Raw genomic sequence first — 24,183 nt, 5'->3', positions numbered from 1 at the left:
GAAAATGAAACACTAGCCCATTTTAATGCAGATGACAATTTTGATGTGGCTTGGATGAGATATTTTATAAAATATATGAAATATGCCATCAAGACCATTCTGCAGCAAGCATGAAAATGAACTTAATAGGAATGTTGCAATTGCAGACTGAACTCCAGCTTTCAAATTTAGACAGAAAAATAGAGGCCCTGACCTCTATTTCAGATATTTTTAGATTTTCAAGGCGAAATTAATAACTTCCTTTTATCAAGACCAAATTCCCTTCTCAGCACCAGAAGCCATATCGTGTGAAGGCTAATGTTTTCTTTAGGTGCTTTAGAACAGAGCGGAGAGATGTGGTTTTACCTGACTTTGAATAAAGATGATTAGAATAAGCATGCCAGATTAGTAACTGATGCTTTAATGAACAGTCCTAAGTAGCCTTAATATGTATGATGGCATGCTGAAAGACGTAAAAAAATGTAATAGATAATTTAAGTTACCAAATACAATCCTTAGTATTTTTGCAAATAACCATTTACATTGATACAAACACATTTAGTGTGTGTTTGTAACCTACCAAATGATTCATCTATAGGTTATTTTTAAAAAAAAAACTATAGACCCTTATTAAAATGAGTGGGTGCACTTTGTTTACTTAGACTAAAGTGTCAATAATAGATACATTCAAATCTTGCTTGATTCCTAGGAATTTATCAAAAGGTCACAGAACTCTCATTTGAGACAGGGCTGACTTTAGTACATCTGTCACCCAAGGCAAGATTCACCACTTAAAAAGCCAAAGCATGTATTTTAAAAAATGAGTTCAATTTAAAATAAAGCAATTATAGCAGGTCAACTGTGCTATAGCAGTATGACAGCACAACATACTTTATTTGGCCAAAAGGTGTGTACAGCCCTTCTATATACTGAGTTTAATTGTTGCAGCCACACCCATTGCTAACAGGTGGATACAATTAATTATATTCTATTATAAATATAGGCTTCCTACTATGTGGCAACAGTTTGGAAAAGGCCCTTTCCTGTTCGAGCATTATTATTTCCCTGTGTGCAAAGCAAGGTCTTTAAAACTCATGTGACCAGACTGTGTGGGCATCCCAGATGATAAAAGTATTCATGCCATTGACTGGCCCTCATGTTCCCCAGACCTAAATCCAGTTGAGAACCTGTAGGACATTATGTATCAATGTATCCAATGCCACCAAGTAACGTTACAAACTGTCCAGGAGCTCAGTGATGCCCAGATGCAGGTTTGGGAGGAGTTCCCCTAGGACACCATCTGCTGTCTCATCAGAGGAATGTGGAATGAACATTTTCGGGAGTAATGTTAAGAGTTACTATGATGAATTTCACACAAATTGGATCAGACTGTGACTTATTTTTTTACTTTGATATGTGGTGTGAGTTTGAATCCTGGCGTCAATGGATTGATGATTTTGGTTTCCTTTGAAGTAAAGATTAACTTGAATCTTTTGTTCATCGAGATCCGATTTGTAATAAAAGCATTCCCTTGATTTTTGGTGCAGTATTTGTAAAGGCCTACGATGGTATTGTGTGATCTGGCATTTCACACTCTCTGTTGCTTTAGTACACAAGGTATTCAATAAGAATCAGCACACCATGGTAACAAGACTCAAGTACCATTAGTCATGGCGACTAAAATTAGAGCGCATTCACACTGCAGCAGGAGGCGGCTGGTAAAGGTGTGAAGACGAGATTTCAAAAAGAAATCTTCAGTTAATGTTTAATCACAGACTTCAAGTCAAATGCAATATCAGGGTAAGAAAGATGCACTCTCTAAATCAGGGGTGTCAAACTCAAGCACTTAATGAGTCAACCAGAGAAATGCAACCAGCGAAATAAGCACTTGTAGACCCTGAAATATTTATTAATATTTAAAATATTCAAAAGTTATTTAATATATCAATAAAACAACAGGCTACATTAGCTATAGACAAATGTTCCCAGGAGGTCACTCTTTCAAACATACCTATTTGCGTAAACTAGATACCTGACATCTTTTTTTTCTTAAGTTCATAAATGGTTGGGATCGATGTCTGAGCCACTGAGACCCTCAGGATGGAATGAAGGTGTCTGTCAGTGAGATGAGTCCTGTGAGATGAGACGAGTCCTGCTCACACAGGTATATGCTACTACACATGGACAGTATAGAGGCAGCGTGTAGGTGGAGCACTGGCATCATTTCTGGGATGAAAGAACCAACCGAATCGCAATTGCACTGTAGTTCTGCCAGCTCCATTTGCATGTTCTTGGCACACTCTCCACATCAGCTGCAAACGGACTGCGAAAACTCCTAAAATTAAACTTCTGGGTCTCGAAATCTGTACATCGAAATGTGCTCAGTTTGATAGCATATTGTGCACTTGGGAAAGCAGTGGTAGTGGGTTGGGTTGTGATTACATGGAAGGATGGAAAAATACTCAAGTTGATGCATACAATTCTTCCACAAGTGCAATTTGGTTTGGGAGGCTTTCATATGGTCATGCATGTCAGTGATCAGATCAATGATCCTGTCCCTGCAGTTAAAGGTTCAGCGTGTTAAGGTGGTCCGTTATGTCATACAAATAGACCAGACCACATAGCCATCTCTCATCATTAAGCTCTATGACATGTTTACCTTTGTTTTTCATAAAATGACAGATTTCTTGGGGCAGCTAAAAAAATCTCCACAGAACTTTTCCTGCACTTCTGTGTGGTAGGGCACATCGGTACATTCAGAATTCATCTCATCAAGAAATGACTGAAATTGTTGGTAATTTAAACCTTAGGCTCTAATGAACACACACATGCACCACAGACTCATACATTTAGAACTAGATTGATTACTAGAGTAATCAAAGTACTCCATGTGGAAATTGGGAGAGCATGCCAAACTTTCCCCAAAGAAAGTAATTAAAGGCAGAATTTCAACCCAGGTCCCCAGGACACTTAAGCTGTGCAATTAAATTTAAAAACACAGAATAGAAAACCACTTATTGCACAGCATCCACCAAACACAATACAGAGCAGTCAGCTGTAATGTCATGCAATACTAAACTATAGATTAATTAAGTCATTACATTCAGACACAAATTCAGATTGGTCACTTTATTTACAAATATTAGTGAATACAATCACTTCTTCCAAGTATGGAATTAAAAATCTTAAGTGCAGAATATGGATGCCAATAAACTTGCCTTACAAACCATGCAACTTTTAAATAACTTTTATATTTTAATATATTAATTCTAAATGAGTTTTCCCTCTTACAAACCCAAAGGCAAAATATAAGATATCTGCCAGGCTCTAATGATATCCATAACATAATATATGACTCGTGAAGATCTGAGTAAAAGAAAAAGAAAAAAAAAAAAATTTCTCTGTTCAATAGAATTTCTGTCAATCCAGCCAAAAATAATCTACTTTTTTCACTTTTTGTGAGGTACAGTGATAATTCTCACAAATATATTGCTAGGTTCTAGGTAAATGTTTGTCCCTTATACGTTGTGTACTAGTAGTCTGTAATACTTTACTGGAAATATATACATTTATTAGTTGCACTCTCTCATAGAGGAAAGAGAAAAAGAAGAATAGAAGCTGATTGTGTAATCTCAATGGCGAAATCTCCCAGTGGTCTTCACATGCATCGCTATAGTTTTAGTGTTCCTGTTATGTGTGTCCAAGGTTCTTCCCCAATCTGCTGTAATCCAGTGAGATCACATGGCAGTAGGTTGCGCAGCTAAAAAAAGAAACATAAGTTTACATCATGTCTTCATTTGTATTTTATACCACTTTATATGTACACTCTAGGGTCAAAATGGGCAAAATTCTTATTTTTGTGGTTGTATGGTTGTAAAAACAAATTATTAGAATTTGCAGTGAGCTGTTTGGGAAAGGGGTGTCTGGTAACAGAGAAATTCACTTTTTTAAATATAATATAATGTATTTTTAAATATATAATATATAAACTAATACTGTCTGGCTAATGTTATAACTGTCTGGAAAATAAATTTGAAATAATTTTCTGGCTAAGCAATTTTGGGTTCAGCCCTTTTTTTCGACCTAGTGTTTATGACTTATATGAGAGTGTTTATGAGTGAATATGACCACTTACTTTTGACTCGCATGTAGCAGGAGTTACAGAAGAGCTGTTTGTTTCGGATTCTGACTTCAGCTCCATTTTCTGAGCCGCCAAGATCACATTTGCACTGAATGCACTGAAACATAACACAGAGGGGATACAAAGTAAAGAACCTCACCATACACTGAATGCCTGAAGGCTGTTATTTATTACATCCTAAAGTATGGAAAAACACATGCAAGCAAGCTGATTTACTAACAGGGTCTCCAGAGGACGGCAGACAGATAAGAATGGAAAATGCATGTGTAAATGAATGTAGGGAAAGGGCAGGTACTAATCTGAGGCAGTTTATGCAGCATGTGGTTGTTGTGGCAGAAACTATGAGACAGTAATGCAAGTAGAATGCATTAAAAGTTTAAGCAAGAGATGTTAAAAAGAAACTTATTTAAACTGTTATTTGTTAGAAGAAAAACTGTGTAATTTTCTGCCAAGTTTTTTTTTTTTGCTTCTGCCTTTAAACCACATTTAATATCAGTGTCACAGTTGTATTTATTTGATTATCGTATTTGCCAAAAATACAGGATTAGTGTAACAGAGAAGGGTTTCCACTGGCACACGTGCAATTCATTGTCCCCTATTTTTTTTTATCAAATCCAATTAAACAAGCATAATGAAAGTGCCAGCTTATTTTGCTCCCTTATTCATTTCTAGTGCAATTATAATTACTGATAGTTGGGTAAACCAATAGTTTACAACATGATAGTCTAAAAACATGATTCAAATACACTGTTTTTTTATTAACACTCTGCTATCAAAGCTCTAAGTATCAGACGATACTAATACTGACATGATACTGAGGCATAATGGTTAATGATTCTTCATATGGCTGATCTGTGTAGTCATCACCACATACATTCACAACTTAACACATACTTCAGTGCATCAGATTAAACAATCTGTAAAATCAGGTCCAGTAGCAATCAAGAATACTAAAACATGGGCCAACATCCATATGGGATTCCTATGTAAAATTATAAATGTTTTTGTGTATCCTTTATACAGCTTTTAAGTATCATTGCACTAAAATATCACTGCACTACTCCCTGTAGTACTGGCTGCTTCACATCCTGTTTTCTACAGCCTGAGATCTAAACTTTAACCATAAACCATTAGGACAGATCATTTAAAATATACCACACAGCTAATGCACATATTGTTTTTGTGACATGGCCAATAATCAAACACAATAGATTAGATTTTAGTATAATACATTAATTAGAGTAAATTAGTAGACCAAGTTCATACTCAGTTATCCATTGTTATATCCATCCCATGAAGAGTACAGATAATCCCATGGTTCACTGGTGGTGTAGGTACATTTACCTACATAACTAAACATAACCAGTAACCAAAATCCATACATACATGCAGTAAAAACCCTGAAAACTATAGGTTGTGTCAGCGTAAGCCCCAGAGGTAAAGCACAGAATCTAGGTTTATAGGGAATTTTGCAGCAACAGGATAATATAGCAAATGTGCAGCTAGAATATCAATTTAGACAATGATGAAAGAGCTCCTGTATGATTATTTATTCCAAATTATGCAAACCATTACAGAAGAATACATCACTAGAGTTAGCATTGAAGCAAGAAGGGAAGAAAAAGGTAGGTCAGTCAGCCCGATTGACCTGATCCCCAAGATCGATGAGTTCAAGACTCTCACCTTGAAGCATTGTAAATGGAAACAGAGCCCCAAGGACTCGATGATCATGGCTGCTCCTTTGCCCAATGGCATATCACAGGAAGTACAGATTTTCTTGCCACTGACTGACCTAGTTTACAAAATGCAAACATGATCATGACAAACAACCTTAAATTCTGTAAAAATTTAATTTTGTTGAATTGTTATTTAACTGACAAAAGTAGAAAGAAATGACTTTTACTGTTTCTGCTAACCATCTTGCAGCAATGACATTAAAACATTCAGACAATTCAAAAATATGTGTTTGGATGTTTAGATACATATTAGCACACTGAGGCAATACCTGTTCTTTGAGGATGACTGATTCTCAGGCAACGTGCCAGTCGTGGAGCTGGACGGGGATGGGAACGATGACGGCTTGTTAGATCTTACAAGCTGAGAAGCAGGAAGGGTGGTAGTGACTGTGTTTCCACTACCATAGGAAGAGCCAGAAAGAGATGATCGTGGTGGACGACTGTAGTCTGGGATGGAGGTGGAAGTGCTGTCCGGTGTCCATGATGACCTCCAGGATGAAGGTTTTGTGTCTAGGTTGTCCAAAGATTCACCTCTACATGACAGTGCAAATATATTAGTGACCAAAAAGACTAATCATGGGTTATTTGCATTATTAGCAGAACTAGGCAGAACATTTCTCTATGAAGACTGATCTGAAAGATATAACTGTTTCTCCAAAGGGTTGATTTTACTTTTTTAAAGATGAATGTAAAATTTTATAAGAATGCTGTTATTACTTTCAATGTCAAAAATAAATGTCATATTTTAATAATATACCATAATAATTAATTGTATTTTATTATAATTTGTATGTTTTAAACATTTTGGCAGTTATTATCTATATTGCACTTTAGAACTGTATTTTCTCCCCATGAGTGAAAATATACATTCCCAGTATACGTTCCAAGTAACTAAGTCAGTTACAAGGCCATAATCACAATATATATTAAGAGGGACGCACCCCACCCAAAATATTTACATATGCTCTAATTGCTCCCCCAATATACTGATGAACAAATTAGGGGTGGCACGGTGGCTCAGTGGGTAGCACTGTCACCTCACAGCAAGAAGATCCTGTGTTTAATCCCCAGGTGGGGCGGTCCGTGTCCTTCTGTGTGGAGTTTGCATGTTCTCCATGTGTCTGCTTGGGTTTCCTCTGGGAAATTGTCCATGACTATGTTTGACATTAAACTTGTAACTGATGAATCTTGTGTAATGAGTAACTACCGTTTCTGTCATGAATGTAACCAAAGTGTAAAACATGACGTTAAAATCCTAATAAATAAATAAATGTACAAATTATAAATGAAAATATTCCACTCACTAGCGTTGCGTAATATTAGGACCCATCAGTGTTTTCATCAGTTGGTTTACAGGACAGTATTGTTTTAGAATTTAGAACCCCCTTCAACCCCCCTTGGTCAGTTCCGAGTAACTAAGATAGCAACAATCCAAAATATAAGGCCTACCACAGAAAAGGCTGCATAAATCGTCCACATCATTGCCATACCTCCCAGCATGTTTGCTTTTTGAAAATCTTTTTGCAATTTGGATTCATCTATATACGTACTTCATAATAAAGATTATATAAAATGGTACATTGGGACTGGCCTTCAACTTGTCCTTTAGTTACATAACACATTTTTTCTCTCAAACTGGTTCCTGACTGACCTCCTCATGGGAACATTAACAGGCTCTTTGTTTTGGTTGTTGGTACTAGCAGACTGACGAATCCAACTGTTGTCTGTTAGCAACGAAGTCTTCTTCTTCATGTCCTGGATAATCTGCTGCCGGTCCACCTCAGTTGGAGTTATTGGCTCCTTCTTATCTTTACTTTCACCAAGACCAGCTGTTAGCAATCAGACATTGTTAGATTAAAATCACTGAAAAATTATCAAAAAGGTTCATGTCTACAGCATCAGTTCAATTTAAAGCAACTGTGTTTAGTGACAGATTGCATTTACATAATCAGAAATTTTATACATTTAATTAATATTTAAATCAGGTTCTGGTGCACGTTGATTGTAAGGTGAGGAGAGGACAATTAAATATAATCAATAATCATTGACTTCTGCTGATCAGGTGATTGGCTGAGCTTCTTGATTGGCATGGTCATGAGCCATGGCCCACCTTTTTCTGGATTTCTGTATCTCATAGCACTAAGGATGTTTCTCCTCTCTAGTTCCAGTTCGGATGCAGCCTGCTGTCTCAGGATCTGAGGATTTTTCTTTCTTCTTAACTCTTCTTCCAGAAGCCAGCTCGCCAGGCCCCGGTGCCTGCTATATACACCTGCATACAGCTCTGTACTGTCAGAACTAGCACTGTGCTCCTGTAAAGCCTTTAGACAAGTGAATCTGGATCTGGTGTCACTTGCATGGGGTGGGATGTGTTATGACCTTACATAAAGAATGCTTAAATAACTGTAAAATATGAATAGAAAATTAAACATACTGACCTTTAATGTCTGTTCTTTCCATTTCATCAAGCTCTGGAGTGGATTTGGACTTTAGTCTGTAAAATTGTACATTAAAGATTATCTGTCAATATACACCGATAGGGCATAACATTATGACCACCTTCCTAATATTGTGTTAGTCCACCTTTTGCTGCCAAAACAGTCCTGACCCATCGAGGCATTGACTCGACTAGATCCCTGAAGGTGTGCTGTGGTATCTGGCACCAAAATGTTTGCAGCAGATCCTTTAACTCCTGTAAGTTGCGAGGTTGCCACGCATGACCCTGTCACCGGTTTACCACTGTTCTATCCTTGGACTACTTTTGATAGATACTGACCACTGCAAACCGGGAACATCCCACAAGAGCTGCAGTTTTGGAGATGTTCTGACCCAGTCATCTAGCCATCACAATTTGGCCCTTTTTGGCCAATTTCGCCAATTTTTCCTGCTTCTAACACATCAACTTTGAGGACAAAATGTTCACTTGCTGCCTAATGTATCCCACCCACCAACAGGTGCCGTGATTAAGAGATAATCAGTGTTATTCACTTCACCTGTCAGTGGTCATAATGTTATGCCTCATCGGTGTAATTAGGAAAATGCTAAGGATGGCATGGAATAATTGGGGCACGGCAAAATAAAAGTGAATTGGAAATTCACATAACACCATTTTGAAACATTCAACAATAAGCATTCTTCTATTATCAATCCCTTAATTTATCCATTCCTTCATCCATTCATCACTACCTTCTATCATCCATCCTTTCACCCATCCATCTATTTACCATTAACGTAAAAGGCACTACTTTAAAAGCAATATATTCAAAACTGAACATAAAGTGTATCATTCAATGCAGCATATTAACAGCAAATAAATAATTATATTTACCTGTGTGAGTAGGATAGCTCAGGGAAAGTATTGGTATAGTCACTGCCCACTTCACTGTAATCAAACAGCAAAAGCAGCATAGAGAAGCAGGGTTTTATTACATACATATGGGTACAAAATTACACAAATAAGGTCTGTTGTAAATGCATGACAGCAAAAAACAGCAGCATTCAGAGCAAAACAATGTGATAATAGAACAAATGATACCTGGAATACATTTAGTTTAAGCAAAATCCAGTGCTTTAAACAGCCCAGAAGAGCAGACTTAATGCCATTTTGCCAATTTATGAGAGGAAAAGTGCTACTTACTATTCCTGAGGTCGCTGGTAGGATTCCTGGTACCTCCTCTCATCTAGTCGTTTCTGCTGTTCTAGTTGTCTTCTCTCTTCCTCCTGTTCCATTTTTTTCTTTTCTTCTTCCCTTTTTCTTCTCTCCTCCTCCTCTTTGGCGGCCAATCTAGAGGCCTCCCGCTGAAGCTCGAGGCGCTTCACGTCCTGTATTTTTGGCATCAAAAAATACATCACATATTGAAGAACAATTATACAATGCCTTTATTAGTTATATATACATTTACAGGTGTACAGAATGGCAAAATTTCCTTTTCTGCATATCCTAGCTCATTTTAAAGGGTCAGCCATTGTACGGCCCCCTGGAGCAGGGGCCCAACAGTGGCAGCATGGCAGAGCCAGGATTGATAACGCAAAGCTCTACCCACTAGGCTACCACTGTGCCATATCTATAATTATTACCTATGCACTTAATATCTTTTAAGGTTAAATGTTCAACATATTCTTATGATTCTAAATAACAATTGTAACTTTTAACACACCTCTTCATATTGTTTGGTGCCCTGCTTTACAGCTTCTTGCTGAGCTTTTTTAAACTCCTCCTCCATTTTTTCCTGATCTCGCCGATATTTCTCCTGTAAAAAAAAGTTAAGCATTAAAAAAAACATTCCAGGCTTTATATCACTTTATATCACAACTCTATCCAGTACCACCCAACAACAGTTATTATTTAAACATATAGTAAACAAATGAGGCTGCAATAAAAATATTATGTTTTCATTAAGAGTACTGTATATTCCACAAGTACATGTAAATGTTTCTGGACTTAAATTATCAATTTAGAGGATTAGAAATGGCTAATAAATACTTTTTGGCTGAAAGTATGTGGATGCCTGATCACAAGCTTGTTGGACATCCTATTTCAAAAATATGGGTATATATCTGTAAGGGCAGGCACTGCGGTTGGAATAAAAGGCCTAGTTTACAGCGGACATTTCAGTAAACACCAAATGTATTCAATGAGGTATTCAATGAGGTTAAAGACAGACCTCTTTGCAGTTCCTCCACACCACAACTGTCAAAAAAAAACTAAATGGTTCTTCTTTTGTACACAGGTGTACAGGGACCAGGGATCAGTTGCCAAGTAATTTGGGCCCCTTTAAAAGATATCACTTTGTGCCTCACTTAACAGGGTCATTTCTTAAAGTGTGTCCAGATATTTTTTTGCCAAAGAATGTAGCTGATTGATAATATACTGACTCGTAGCTGGCGCTCCTGCTCCTTTTGCCATTTCTCCTGTCGCTTGCGCTCTTCCTCCGGGTCCCAGGGGGAGCGGGTGGAGGGGACAGAGGGAGACTGAACAGGTACCTGGTGAACACAGGAAGAGATTCTTTATTAGGGCAAGTGGATATGGCATATTATAAGAGAAACCTGACTCTAACTTCCACAGTAAGTACTGTAAAATGATTTAAATACCAGAAATAAAGACGCATGAAAATAATTGTCAGAAAACGATAGTAGAAATAACTGCTTTAGGGTTTAGGTTTTATTTAGGAAATATTTTAAAACTACAGTAAAATAATGCTCGTTACTAGGACAGCATCTTTGGGTGGGCTTTTGAATTCTTTAAGTGTGCAACTACAAAATGTTGCTGTTCCTAAATAAGGTATGTAAACAAAAGTTTAAATTAATTTTGAGAAGGGGGCTGAAGGAATACAATTACAGCATCCGATTCTTAGGGGGGGTCCAGAGCACCAAGTCGCCACTACAAGTGTTTATACAATGAGTGTAAATTTATGAATTAGATATGGTAAAATGTTAAACATGCTTTAATTTTTATTAAATGCTTCTATTGCCGCAGTTGATGACATTAACAAGCTACACCGTTAATGGTTATTTAAGCCAGTAGTAATAATGTAAAGGGCAGGCACTGGCACTGGCTTAGTACTCCTACACCTTTCAAACCACCTGTATGTTTGGAAATGTTGTAACAAGGAAGCGCCGAGCGGCGCGCCGTAGTTGAAAAATAACTACATTTCCCATGAATCACCGCGCTCATCAATGAGTATTCACCTGGTCTCAGCACTAAATTAGTGTGAGTTTAGAACAATGCAGAATGATGTATGATATGCTAAAAAAAAAAAACTATTAAAAAGGAAAGAGTGGGGGAAAAAAACAAGTAATACTTTCTGTCCCAAACTGAACTAATAATAATAACAATTTCGAACATGAGCGGTGTTGCCGATGGGATTTGGGGGCTGTTTACATATTCATTCATTATGATTTGTACATCAGAACATTGGGGTGGGGGTAATATTGTGATTATGGCCTTGCACTAAAATATCTCGATCATATGTTGAACTTTAATATTGTCTGCATTTTGAGACTTCTTTAGGTGGGGGATTAAATAATTTATTAATTTATAAAAATAATTTATTAGGAAAATAAAAGGTAATATCTTATTTCACCACTTACACACTCTCAAACTCTATTTCTGATCAATACCTATGACAGTTTTTATTGAAAAAGCCCTTCCGTAGACAATCCCCGCTCATTATTATCTTCTGCCTGAGTAGGCTATATATCAGAAATTATGTACATAGATATTTCCAAAAATGTTTTAAAATAATCTTTTACATGACTATTAGGATATGAATTATACAAATAAATGTCAATTTATTCAGATGCATGTGTTTTCCCATACTATTTGAATACATTTATTTTAAAATGCATTCTAAATTCTCCTGGAAAACCTATTACAACAAGAAAATGTGTAAAAATGCAACTTCACTTACATCGGATGTAGTTTCAGAACCACCTACAAGAGAGAGAAATGTTTAATGTTTTTGCTTATAAAGAGCATATTTCAATGTATAAATATATAGGTAGAGTTGGGAAAGAAAGTAAAAATAGGCCTGTATTAGAAACAGTACAGAGACAATATGTTATTGTTTCAACTGAACAATTTTGTTTGTGAAGCTGTTTTCATGCGAAGTGGCTAAACTAAAGATTTTTAGAAATGTTTTAATGTTACATACATATGCGGCATTTCAATTAAATGTCTGTAAAACAAAGCATACTCTTTTTTTTGGCTTGTTCACTTTAAATTTCACCTTCTGTCCCAACTTTTTTTTAAACTTATTTTAAAATCTGTCTTATAACCAAACTACCAGAACATGCAAGAAGCTGCTAAAAAAGCTAACACTACTCATACAGTGCCTTGCAAAAGTATTCAGCCCCCTTGAACTTTTCAACCTTTTGCCACATTTCAGGCTTCAAACATAACGATATGAAATTGTAATTTTTTGTGAAGAATCAACAACAAGTGGGACACAATCGTGAAGTGGAACGAAATTTATTGGATATTTTAAACTTTTTTTAGAAATAAAAAACTGAAAAGTGGGGCGTGCAATATTATTCAGCCCCCTTGCGTTAATACTTTGTAGCGCCACCTTTTGCTGCGATTACAGCTGCAAGTCGCTTGGGGTATGTCTCTATCAGTTTTGCACATCGAGAGACAGAAATTTTTGCCCATTCTTCCTTGCAAAACAGCTCGAGCTCAGTGAGGTTGGATGGAGAGCGTTTGTGAACAGCAGTTTTCAGCTCTTTCCACAGATTCTCGATGGGATTCAGGTCTGGACTTTGACTTGGCCATTCTAACACCTGGATACGTTTATTTGTGAACCATTCCATTGTAGATTTTGCTTTATGTTTTGGATCATTGTCTTGTTGGAAGATAAATCACCGTCCCAGTCTCAGGTCTTTTGCAGACTGCAACAGGTTTTCTTCCAGAATGGTCCTGTATTTGGCTCCATCCATCTTCCCATCAATTTTAACCATCTTCCCTGTCCCTGCTGAAGAAAAGCAGGCCCAAACCATGATGCTGCCACCACCATGTTTGACAGTGGGGATGGTGTGTTCAGGGTGATGAGCTGTGTTGCTTTTACGCCAAACATAACGTTTTGCATTGTGGCCAAAAAGTTCGATTTTGGTTTCATCTGACCAGAGCACCTTCTTCCACATGTTTGGTGTGTCTCCCAGGTGACTTATTTATAGATATCTTTGAGAAATGGCTTTCTTCTTGCCACTCTTCCATAAAGACCAGATTTGTGCAGTGTACGACTGATTGTGTCCTATGGACAGAGTCTCCCACCTCAGCTGTAGATCTCTGCAGTTCATTCAGAGTGATCATGGGCCTCTTGGCTGCATCTCTGATCAGTCTTCTCCTTGTTTGAGCTGAAAGTTTAGAGGGACGGCCGGGTCTTGGTAGATTTGCAGTGGTCTGATACTCCTTCCATTTCAATATGATCGCTTGCACAGTGCTCCTTGAGATGTTTAAAGCTTGGGAAATCTTTTTGTATCCAAATCCGGCTTTAAACTTCTCCACAACAGTATCTCGGACCTGCCTGGTGTGTTCCTTGGTCTTCATGATGCTCTCTGCGCTTTAAACAGAACTCTGAGACTGTCACAGAGCAGGTGCATTTATACGGAGACTTGATTACACACAGGTGGATTCTATTTATCACCATCAGTCATTTAGGTCAACATTGGATCATTCAGAGATCCTCACTGAACTTCTGGAGTGAGTTTGCTGCACTGAAAGTAAAGGGGCTGAATAATATTGCACGCCCCACTTTTTAGTTTTTTATTTCTAAAAAAAGTTTAAAATATCCAATAAATTTCGTTCCACTTCACGATTGTGTCCCACTTGTTGTTGATTCTTCACAAAAAATTAAAATTTCATATCGTTATGTTTGAAGCCTGAAATGTGGCAAAAGGTTGAAAAGTTCAAGGGGGCTGAATACTTTTGCAAGGCACTGTACATGCCACACATGCCAACACACCACCAAATTCATGCACAGCATGCAAAGGAACACTGTGTGCAACCTGAACACCATACCAGCAACAGACCCCACTGCACCCAGGAACTTAAACTAAATTGCTCTGCTGTTGAGTCTTTTGAAGTTGATACGGTTCTTGGCATGCAGTGTAAAGAACCCACACAACAGTTTAAATTATACAAGAAAATCAAATGTTTCAAAAGGCTTATTAACACCTTGTTAATATTTGTCGCTCTGAACCATTTGCATAATTGTCTCTTTCCACCTTTTAAATTTTATGTGTTCTGGGTATTTACCACATAAAAAAAAAAAACCAGGGCATTGACTGTTTCCTACCCAGCCTGATGGAAAAGCACATGGGTTATGAGGGCTTTGGCTGCGTGCAGGAAAAGAAATGCAGAAGAATGAGGGTCTAGTAATGCCCAGCACCAAAAGGTACAGTAATCAGAGGCTGCTCTTTTACCTTGTTCAAAAAACTCAGATCTCCTTTTAAGGTTTTTCATAGAAATTGGTTCTGATTCTATATAAATAATAAAAAGATTAGAGAAAGGTCAGAAAAAAACGTTTTGAGTGGATACATAAAGTGGTATATAATCACACATATCTTTAAAATATGGATTTATCAACCCAATACACAGCATCAGTACTACTACTGTTTACTAATGTTCACAGCATAAAAAAACATGTGCGATGCTGATTAAAATGACACACATAAACATAGCACACAATCTTAAGATTACTATCATGCTTTTTCATTACTTGTTTGCGGAAGTGAAGCTTAGGCACATCAGGATGTCAAAATCAGATAGGTTTCAGTATTGTCAAACACAGGGTTTGGATATCGGTATTCAAAATGTTTGTGAGGTTATGAAACATTTAGGTTCAGTTTCTGTAATAATTATGCGTTATTTAGACACAATCTTTCTTCTTTTAGACACAAGTTTTCTGTAAAAACTAAGCTTCACTATAGCAGGACTACAATTAATGCATATAGTGCCATTCAACCATGACTAACTTTTCCTATAAGAGAATGGGGTTAGACTTGTACTTTAAAAGTAATAAAATAAATTAAACACAATATAGTAAAAAAAAATGCAAGGCTAAAACTTAAAAAAAAAAAAAAACATTTAGAGCATTTGACACTTAGAGCTGTAGGCCAGTCATAGACCAGGTTAAAAAGATACATTTCACCTTTGTTCCTCAGAGTAACTTTCTGCTCAAGGTTTCCACCATTAATGCCAAAGGAGGTCAAACTCTAAAATGGAATAAAACAATAAGAAAATGGGTTTAGTTAAAAATGTTTTAATATAAAAGACATATTCAATATGTCCAATAAACAAGGTGCTTACATTGACAGGTGAGCCGCTGACATTCAGAGTCTTTACAGTGGGATCCATAGAGCGTGAAGTAAAATCCAAACTTGTGCTCACATATGGCTCAGGGGAACCTAGGGGACCCGGACTTGTCAGATTGATCGTCTTATGGCTTGTAAATGGAAGGGAAGGTAGGTCTCTGTCCCAATCTGATAGTGGCGCATCAACGGAGTCATCCATTTTAAAATAGAGAATTAGCAACTATAATACTGGACGGCAGGACGACAGATAGGGATCTAACAGCGGGGCCTTTACCATGGGGTTTAAGCTTCTAAATAGGGTTGACAGACAGACCACCTTCCCCTGCCATGCACAAAGCACCACACACCAATTTTACAAACATGGGTATAACTTTTTAGTACAGTCCCAGCCCAAAAGAAGAAAAAGTTGTATTTTTCAAAATAATACCATTAATTTGAAATGATATAAGCTTGGTAGTAAGCACATGACATTACTAAAGAGCACCAGGTTTACTGTTTAAACAGATAAGAATTATATAAAGACATCAAACAAAAAGAAATGGGTTGGTAACAGCCTAGGTAAGTTAGGCCACACAACAAAAAATGTCACAAAAGTTATCAGACAGACATGTGTACATGGGTGAAACTAGAACTACAAACACTTAGACAAGCTAAAACACTTGAACAGTAGCAGTAGGATCCATTAGGCTTAAGTGAATTAAAAAGTAATTTAATTTCTCATAGCTATAATTATAGGAATGCATGTTAGTATTGTAGCTTAACTAGTGGAGATGCCACAAACCTCCTGGGTCTAGAGCACAGTGTGACTGCTTTATAAATGACTTACAGTGCTAACTATAATAGGTGTTTTTACCCTTATAAGCACTTTTGCAACACCATAAAAATTGTAAGACTCACTCAAGAGAGGCTCTAAAAATACTCTGTTTTTGTAGTGGTGTTTCTTCAGATAAGAAGGTAAAATTAGAAGAATGATGGTGTTTTTTCACTTACTGCTCTTCCCATGTCTGCGGATATCCATTAGAAGGCTGCCCTGCTGCAGGGCCTCATCCATGCATTTCTTCCACTGATTGTAATTCATATCTGTCACCTTGTTCCCGTTAACTGCCATGATCTCATCCCCAACTTGTAGTTGGCAGAGCTCTGCTGGACTGCCTATAATATAAATGTAACATAATTTTTATAACAGTAGACATTATTAAAAGTTATAACAAAATACTTTGTATCAGGTTTCCATATAGCATTAAGACTTATCAAGTGTATCATTTGAAATGGCTATTTTTGCTATAGTTTTTTTTTCCTTTTTATAGACCCCAAGGATCTTGAAAGTGCTCTTTGCCTACTTTCAAATTCCAGGGTCTCACATATGACCTAAACAGGGGTGTCCAAACTTTTCTTGTTGGAACCAGATGTAGAAAAGTATGCAATGACAGACCACAAATTCTGTGTAATAAAAGAAGTAAAAAATAATAGATCTACTTTTATTGCTATCAATGACACGTTTTATTTGCTTATTACATTATTACACTCCGTCATTACAGCAACTGTTTCCTGACCAATTAAACATACACACTTCCTTATGAAATCAGTGAAGAAATACCAATTTCCTCAAAGTGAATCTAGAAGTTTATTCTCAATTAGTTCAGGAACATTAACGTAGATGTAACGTTGTTGATGTTTTGAGTTTGGGGAGAAAGTAGACGGGGCTGTTTTAGACTGTTTTAGCGACACCAAGTGTTCAAACTAGGGATTTTTTTAAAACCTGCTTATTTGCGGACCAACTTTTTAAAATAACAGTTTATTTAAAAAAACGGGTCGTTTTAAAATGGTAACTAGCCGCAGCATGGTAACTAGCCATAGTTCGGACACCCCTGACATGAAAATGGCTCAGGTAACAGCTCTACTAAGGCTTAAAGCTTAATGCTAATAGAAGTGAACAAAACAACAAAAACACCGCATTAAAAGCAGGCTGACTTAAAATGAGTTAGGCTGATTATTCATATGAATCATACAAAATCTTTGACACTTATGTGAGTCGTGTAAGTACGACGGCGTATTAGGGCCACTTTAAAGAAAAATATATATTTTTAAAGTTTCGATTTCGAAAATAAAGTCGAAATGATTTCGAGATTAAAGTCAAAATGATTTCGAGATTAAAGTCAAAATGATTTCGAGATTAAAGTCAAAATATTATGGCCATAGCAACCTCCTTGTGTTAAAATGAGGATGTTCATGAAGTTATACTTACCTATCGGTTTCACTAATAAAGGAATCCCCAATCTCCTGGCACATCAGCACCAGTTTGTTATTAGCATAAGGACGCTGAAACGGCTTTGCAATAAACTGTGTTTATTTAGAAGAACGGGCGCCACCGGTGCACTCAGCGTCTGCATCGTCGCCAGTACTTCAACCGAGCCTTATGGACTCGTACTATAAACTAAAGCCGTATGGCATCGCTATAAATGGTTGCATTGACGGGTTTAGTCATCATGTCATGTGAATGGAAGTGTACAATACAAACAACGACCCAAAAGTAATCGCGGGTTATTGGATAACCACATTGGAGGCTGCCCTCAGCGCTTGTGTGCCGATCCAGGTACTGAGACCCGTGCTTCTCTGAACTGACAAGCCTACGACGGCTGCACACTCTTTGGCCATAATATTTCGACTTTCTTCTCATATTCATTTTGACTTTAATCTCGAAATCATTTCGTCTTTATTCTCATAATATTTAGACTTTATTCTCAAACATCGAAACTTATATGACTTTATTCTCAAAATCAAAACTAAAACTTTTTTTTTTTTTTTTTTTTTACAGTGGCCCTAATACTCCGTCGTATGTAGGTGTTCTGTACTATGGTGATTTATATATTTCTGGTGTTATTCCTGGTGTAATCTCTAATAAAACTGATGGAACATAATCGGAGAAAATGCTTATAATTTAACATTAAAATGTGATTTCTCTCTTTATACCTGGTTGTATAGATTTAACATGAGCGCCCGTGGAGTCCCAGTTACTCTGAAAGCCAAAGTCACGACTGCTGTTGGGTTTCTGATTCAAGCTCACCCTCATGTCACTGTAGCTTTGCTGGAAGACACACAGAGGACAGTTTAGCCCACCTGAGTTAACTGTTGGACTAAAAACCTCAAACAATTTTTCTAGGTGATTTCTTTTATAATATATTGCATTTACAGATCATAACAGTAAAAGAAAGTGTGAAAATCTAAGAGTTTTATAATATATTACAGACATTTTGCTATTTCACATTATTTCAATTTCAGATGCTAGTTCGTGTGAAATACAAACTCACAGTTTTGGGCTGTGGAGACACTCGTCCAATTGGTGTGATAGAAGAGGAAATCCTGGCAGCTGAAACTGCTTGGTTTTCTTCTTGTTTCCCATTACTGCTCTGAACAGAGCCAGTCTGAAAGCTAGGCTTATCCGCATGCATAGATGATGAATAACTGGTCCTAGTGCTAACTGTTTTACCATTTTGTTCCTTGTCATCCACCTAAAAGAAGGCAGAGATTAATATTATTATAAAATTTGTGGTGCAAGTAAATTTCAGCCTTCCAGTTGCACTAGTGGATACCAAGGATTATCAAGCCTGAAGTGGGCTGTATGGGTGGGGCAAAAAAGTGCAAGTGACCATTGATTGGTCAAACAAAATCATTACAGGAGTAAGAAAATACAAGCAGGAAATTTAAAACCCAACTACAGAAAATGAACCACCACAAGAACCACGGGGGGATCACGAAAAATCGTTCTTTTGTTGTTACAGCTATTGTCTGCAGTATTTGCTCTGTGTCTGGAGAACACCATCACAGCCTCACCATCACAGCCTCATTTTCAGTAAACTTCTCTTACTTTCACAGGTACCCTTGTGCAATTGGAAGTGAATAATAGCACATTAATTATGGGATGTGACTTTGTGTGAATTTGGATGTGGCCCAAACTGTACTGTAAGGTACCATACAATGGAAAAACTGGTATGACCTACATGTCCCTTACAAGTGTGTATGTGTAAATTTTTTACTTCTGTATGGGTAAACACCCATACCCAGGCAACACCCACACCCACATACTTTGTACAACAAAACTACTCACACATACATTAATTCAGAAATCCATGCTGTTTAATTTAGTTCAGTTGTAAACATATCAGTCACTGACTATTATCAAGAACATTAAATCTCCCCAAAAAAACAACTACATCATGTAGAAATGCTTAAAAAATAAAAGCAGCTTCTCACCATATATGGCCGAGGCAGGGAAGAGACCCTGGTGCTTTGGGTGCCAAAAGGCCGGGGTGCAACAAAAGAGGTGATCCGTGTGCTATCGGTTTTCTGGTAGTTTCTAGGAAGGGAGGCGGAAACCCGAGACACTACAGGTTGCTTTGTCTCTGATGGATCAGGCCTATACAAAGAAGTCTGCTTTTGGTCCTCCTCCACTCTACTGTAGGAATTTCTAGTTCCAGGTGCAGGTCCAACAAAGCTGCTGGATTTGTTATCTGGCTTAGAGTTGATGTTAGTCTCCAGTGAAGGTCTGCTGAACATGCTGCTGTTGCTACTTAACTGAGAGGTTCTGGTGGGTTCTGGACGACTGGGCTTCTTGGTGACACTGGTTGGAACTGGGTCATCCAGGAGGCTGTGGCTGCTAAATGTACTTGTTTGCTTCTGATTTGTATTTAGAGTGTTTCCTGTGTTGGACTGGATGGGACTAGCTGGAGAATCTTTACTGACCGATGCCAGGCTGCCAGCATCTGGTTCATCAATCAGGCTGGGCAGAGAGCGGTTCATAGATGTATATGGAGTATCAATGGTATAGCTGCGGTTTATTGTCCTGGTCTTTGGTGTCGGTTCCTCAAAGACATCTTCAGAGGTGGAGTAAAAACTGAAGCGGTTTCTGTAGCCAGGCTCTCGGTTTTCTCTGTACAGTAAAAAGGAGAGGAGTAAAGAGGCATTAAAGTGGCTGTGATTAAATCACACACTCAGTAAACAAGTACTGTTTAAAACAGACTTTGCCTGCAATTAGTGACTGTGTCAGGTTCCTACCAGACGATAATTATACATTCAAAAATGTATGCTTCTTCTTCAGTAACACTTTATCCTGATAAGGTTTTTGTTAAACCCAGAGGCTACCCAGAAACCTTCTTAGTATGGCAGGACAAGGTGCCAATCCAATGAAGGACATTACTTTCCCACCCATACACTCAATCGCTCACACTTACTTAGAGTAGCCAATCCGGCATGGTGGTCCAGGAAGTGATGTTGTAGATACACAGCTGTATTTTGCTATAAACCTACATTCTATCATTGCATATTTGTCCAAGTAATAACAGTTTAGATATTGAAATGTTTTTTCGATGTCCCAAAGCATGGCAGTAGGTGGCATTGTGATGCCCTGTGATGGATTTATGCCCACTTCAGGGATTTTGGGATTTTTCTGGATGTACCACAAATCTGAAGGCGCAACAGGGTTAATAAAATGAGTTGTTTAATATATTTCAGTTTAGTTAGTTGTCTTGTTACTTATATTTATTCAGCAATTTTAGCACATTTTGGAGCATTTTTAGAACAAACATAACATTTTTAAAGTAAATAAAGACTTTATTTACTGAATTAGTGACTGAATTAGAGTCATATCAAAGGTTCCCAGTGGTACCAGGATATCATCCAGAACTACCTCACTGAAGGTTCATCACACCATTCCTTTTATATTGTTTTTAATAGTTATTTGATCATAGTTTGGATGCAATTTGTAATTGTATGATTGTTTCAGTTTTATATTTAAGTGTATTATTGCAATTTTCCTTAAATGTATTTTTGAACCTAAAGACTTAGTTGTAGTGATAATAATGTTGATATATACACTTTACCTCTCCTCCTCCATCTCTTTAAAGGTTTTTGATTTCTTAGTGTCGCTACCTCCAGTGAGGACCTCAATCTGCTCCCTCTCTTCCTTTTTCTTCACGATATCGGAGTTCACACTCCTGCGCCTGTTCTTCCATTTACTGAGATCCTGAAAGAGTACACATACATATATACATTTACTTATAGGTATTTACATTACTCATGGTCAACTGGGTCAGGAAAACCCATTTTGTGTCATTTGTGCCAAATAGATACCCAAATGACTTTATTTTTAAGTAAAAAGTAAACACAACAAATACTTGTTTTTATTTGGTATATTTAAAAATATTAATGCACAATAATTATATATTTTATATACTTAATAAAAAAATAATTGTGGCATGTACAATAATAGACAGTCTACTATGTCAGTACTTATTTGATTTTAGTCAGATAGTCTTTCTTTGCCTGTTTTCTGATTGTTTTACCTACTCTTTCATGCATTTTGCTTTTAGTTTTAAAATAATGTTGGGTTATCTTAGATGCACGTCTACTAAAAGTAGAAAAAAAGTGTCCGAAGGCCAAAGTGCTACTCACATCCTGCCACTTGTCCTCGTTCTCCCTTATTCTACTTCGCATCTTCTGCAGCTCCTCAAAATTAACCTCACTCGCGACTGCCTCAATGGGAATTTCACTTATCGATGAACTCCTGAAAGACATAACAACAAACATAAGAAATGTAAACGTGATATTATTCTGGGAGCTAAAAGACATAAGACAACCAATAAAGCAATTAAAAATTACCCCAAATAGTTGCTGTACAGCATTTTACATGCTTTCAAATGTAGCAAACATATTATTTGGTAGTAAAGCTGCTGCATGCTAAACAGAATTCAAGCCTGTGTGTTAGCACCTAAAATATGACCTTAGATATTAAAGCAGATATTAAAACTCATCTATACCAGAAATCTTTGTACATTATTGAGATCCAGATCTCATAAATAAGAGAGGCACTTTTATCAAACTGTGCTGTATAATTTTAATATTTATTAGCCAGCATTAATACATCTGTTGTTTCTTCTTTAATTTGTATTGGAAAAAGCCTTGCCTGTCACCTATAGGGACCAAAGCAGTTTGAGCAATGTCAGTGCATAATGCTGGGGCAAGCAGGTGAACACACAGCTAGGCGAATCATGACACATTCTTCCTCCCAGTCATCTACTTACCTATCGCTTTCTGATTTCTTTTGCATGAGTCTGAGGAACCAAAAATAATATAGATCATAGGTCAAAGTTTGGCTTAAACTTAAATGAAACTGGATTAAATGGCACAAAATTCACTCAAATGCAAAACAAAAAAAGTATATATATTGGTTAGTGTAGAGTGTAGTGTAATTTGCATTAATTATACAATCCCTGTATCCAGGCTAGGGGCATTGGCTAATACCCAGCGTATTTATAGTAACTGAACTGACCTGCTACAAGCAAGTCAATGGGGGTCAATGATTTTCAGTCAAGCAGGAGAAAAAGGCAACTGAATGAGTGCTCACATTTTAACCAATAAGCACAAGAGCGATGTTTGCAGAGGGGCAGAATTAAAACAGCACAATAGCTTCTTCAAAAGTGACTGACATAACCCATGGTAGAATATACTTCTCATGCTCATGCTGGATGATGTGTGTTGTATTTATCAGCATCATATATCAGAATTTCAACTAAAAGACTGGTTAAATCCAACCCATAATCAAGACAGCATTTAGCCTGGGTGCCGGCCTACATCTGGTCTAATTTGATACCAATCTGATATAAAGTCATGACTTCATTATTATTTAGTTATAACCCAATTTGCTACTTGGCAAACACAATGTTATCAGATTTGTGTCTGGTGTTAACATTTCCTTCATAGTAAAGAGTTGAACAGAGGTTATAAAGTTAATATCATATTATTTAGCTCTGTAAGCTGCGAGAATGCATAGACATGCATAAACTTTTGGCAGTAACCCACTACAGAAAGAAAGTTACACCAGTGTCACTAGAAACTAGAGCTGACTAAATGTCAGAATTATATAATATGTTGCAGGGAGACATGCCATGCACTCAATGTCATCTAATCTGTCTAACGGGGCATTAACAGGCAGGGTGTGTTTCCATAGACACAAAAGTGTTCTAACTTTCACTGGATCTTGTGGCTGTGAGGAATTTCTAGCCAGCTCTGCCCGCTGGCATTGATGTAAAGGGTGGCTGTGTCTGGCTATGTTATTTATAGACATTACTCAGGTTTTCACATTTCCCCACAGCTTTGGTCAGCACACTGCCACCTCCACAAGTCTGTGTGAGCTTTTTAAATCAAGGGATTAGCTAGCGGCTTGTGTATAATGGAAGCAAACCGGATGACTAATTTTTGTTAGAAGCAATTAAAAGCTTTGACACTTTATTTGTCAGAAAAACAATACAGTACAAAACGGACAAGAAAAACAGCAATGGGATTAATTAACAATAATAATTATTTTAAATACTAATTTTATTCATTAACAATAAAAATGAATAAATATGGCTTCCTCTTTATGTCATTGTAATAGGCAAGTACATTCAGCCAAACTTATAACACAAAAAAACTGTACTTTGTTTTTATTCAACACACTGATTAGCAATTCACTGCCCAAGCTGTAAA

At 37.1% G+C, this 24,183-nt stretch overlaps 1 protein-coding gene across 5 annotated transcripts in view; it reads right to left on the bottom strand.

The window, feature by feature from the left end:
- Positions 1-3,093: 3,093 nt before the first annotated feature.
- The window catches only part of lmo7a (LIM domain 7a), a 45,445-nt gene continuing 24,355 nt past the window's right edge, over positions 3,094-24,183 (bottom strand). For 2 of the 5 annotated variants that reach the window (XM_063005389.1, XM_063005393.1), the window contains 22 exons: positions 22,740-22,769; positions 22,111-22,222; positions 21,540-21,682; positions 19,915-20,590; positions 18,972-19,172; positions 18,634-18,748; positions 16,654-16,815; positions 15,659-15,831; positions 15,501-15,564; positions 14,773-14,829; positions 12,264-12,286; positions 10,729-10,836; positions 10,011-10,103; positions 9,491-9,675; positions 9,182-9,235; positions 8,292-8,347; positions 7,967-8,125; positions 7,508-7,685; positions 6,126-6,389; positions 5,804-5,912; positions 4,115-4,217; positions 3,094-3,739 (listed from right to left, as the gene is read on the bottom strand). In XM_063005389.1, coding sequence (XP_062861459.1) covers positions 3,717-3,739; positions 4,115-4,217; positions 5,804-5,912; positions 6,126-6,389; positions 7,508-7,685; positions 7,967-8,125; positions 8,292-8,347; positions 9,182-9,235; positions 9,491-9,675; positions 10,011-10,103; positions 10,729-10,836; positions 12,264-12,286; positions 14,773-14,829; positions 15,501-15,564; positions 15,659-15,831; positions 16,654-16,815; positions 18,634-18,748; positions 18,972-19,172; positions 19,915-20,590; positions 21,540-21,682; positions 22,111-22,222; positions 22,740-22,769 — 3,088 coding nt within the window. In that variant the 3' untranslated portion in view covers positions 3,094-3,716. The remainder of the gene's footprint in view (positions 3,740-4,114; positions 4,218-5,803; positions 5,913-6,125; positions 6,390-7,507; positions 7,686-7,966; positions 8,126-8,291; positions 8,348-9,181; positions 9,236-9,490; positions 9,676-10,010; positions 10,104-10,728; positions 10,837-12,263; positions 12,287-14,772; positions 14,830-15,500; positions 15,565-15,658; positions 15,832-16,653; positions 16,816-18,633; positions 18,749-18,971; positions 19,173-19,914; positions 20,591-21,539; positions 21,683-22,110; positions 22,223-22,739; positions 22,770-24,183) is intronic. The other 3 variants (XM_063005391.1, XM_063005392.1, XM_063005390.1) reach the window with 3 other exon arrangements.

The sequence above is a fragment of the Trichomycterus rosablanca genome, chromosome 12, assembly GCF_030014385.1.
Source record: "Trichomycterus rosablanca isolate fTriRos1 chromosome 12, fTriRos1.hap1, whole genome shotgun sequence".
Lineage (NCBI taxonomy): Eukaryota > Metazoa > Chordata > Actinopteri > Siluriformes > Trichomycteridae > Trichomycterus > Trichomycterus rosablanca.
This window is presented reverse-complemented; position numbering and strand designations above follow the sequence as displayed.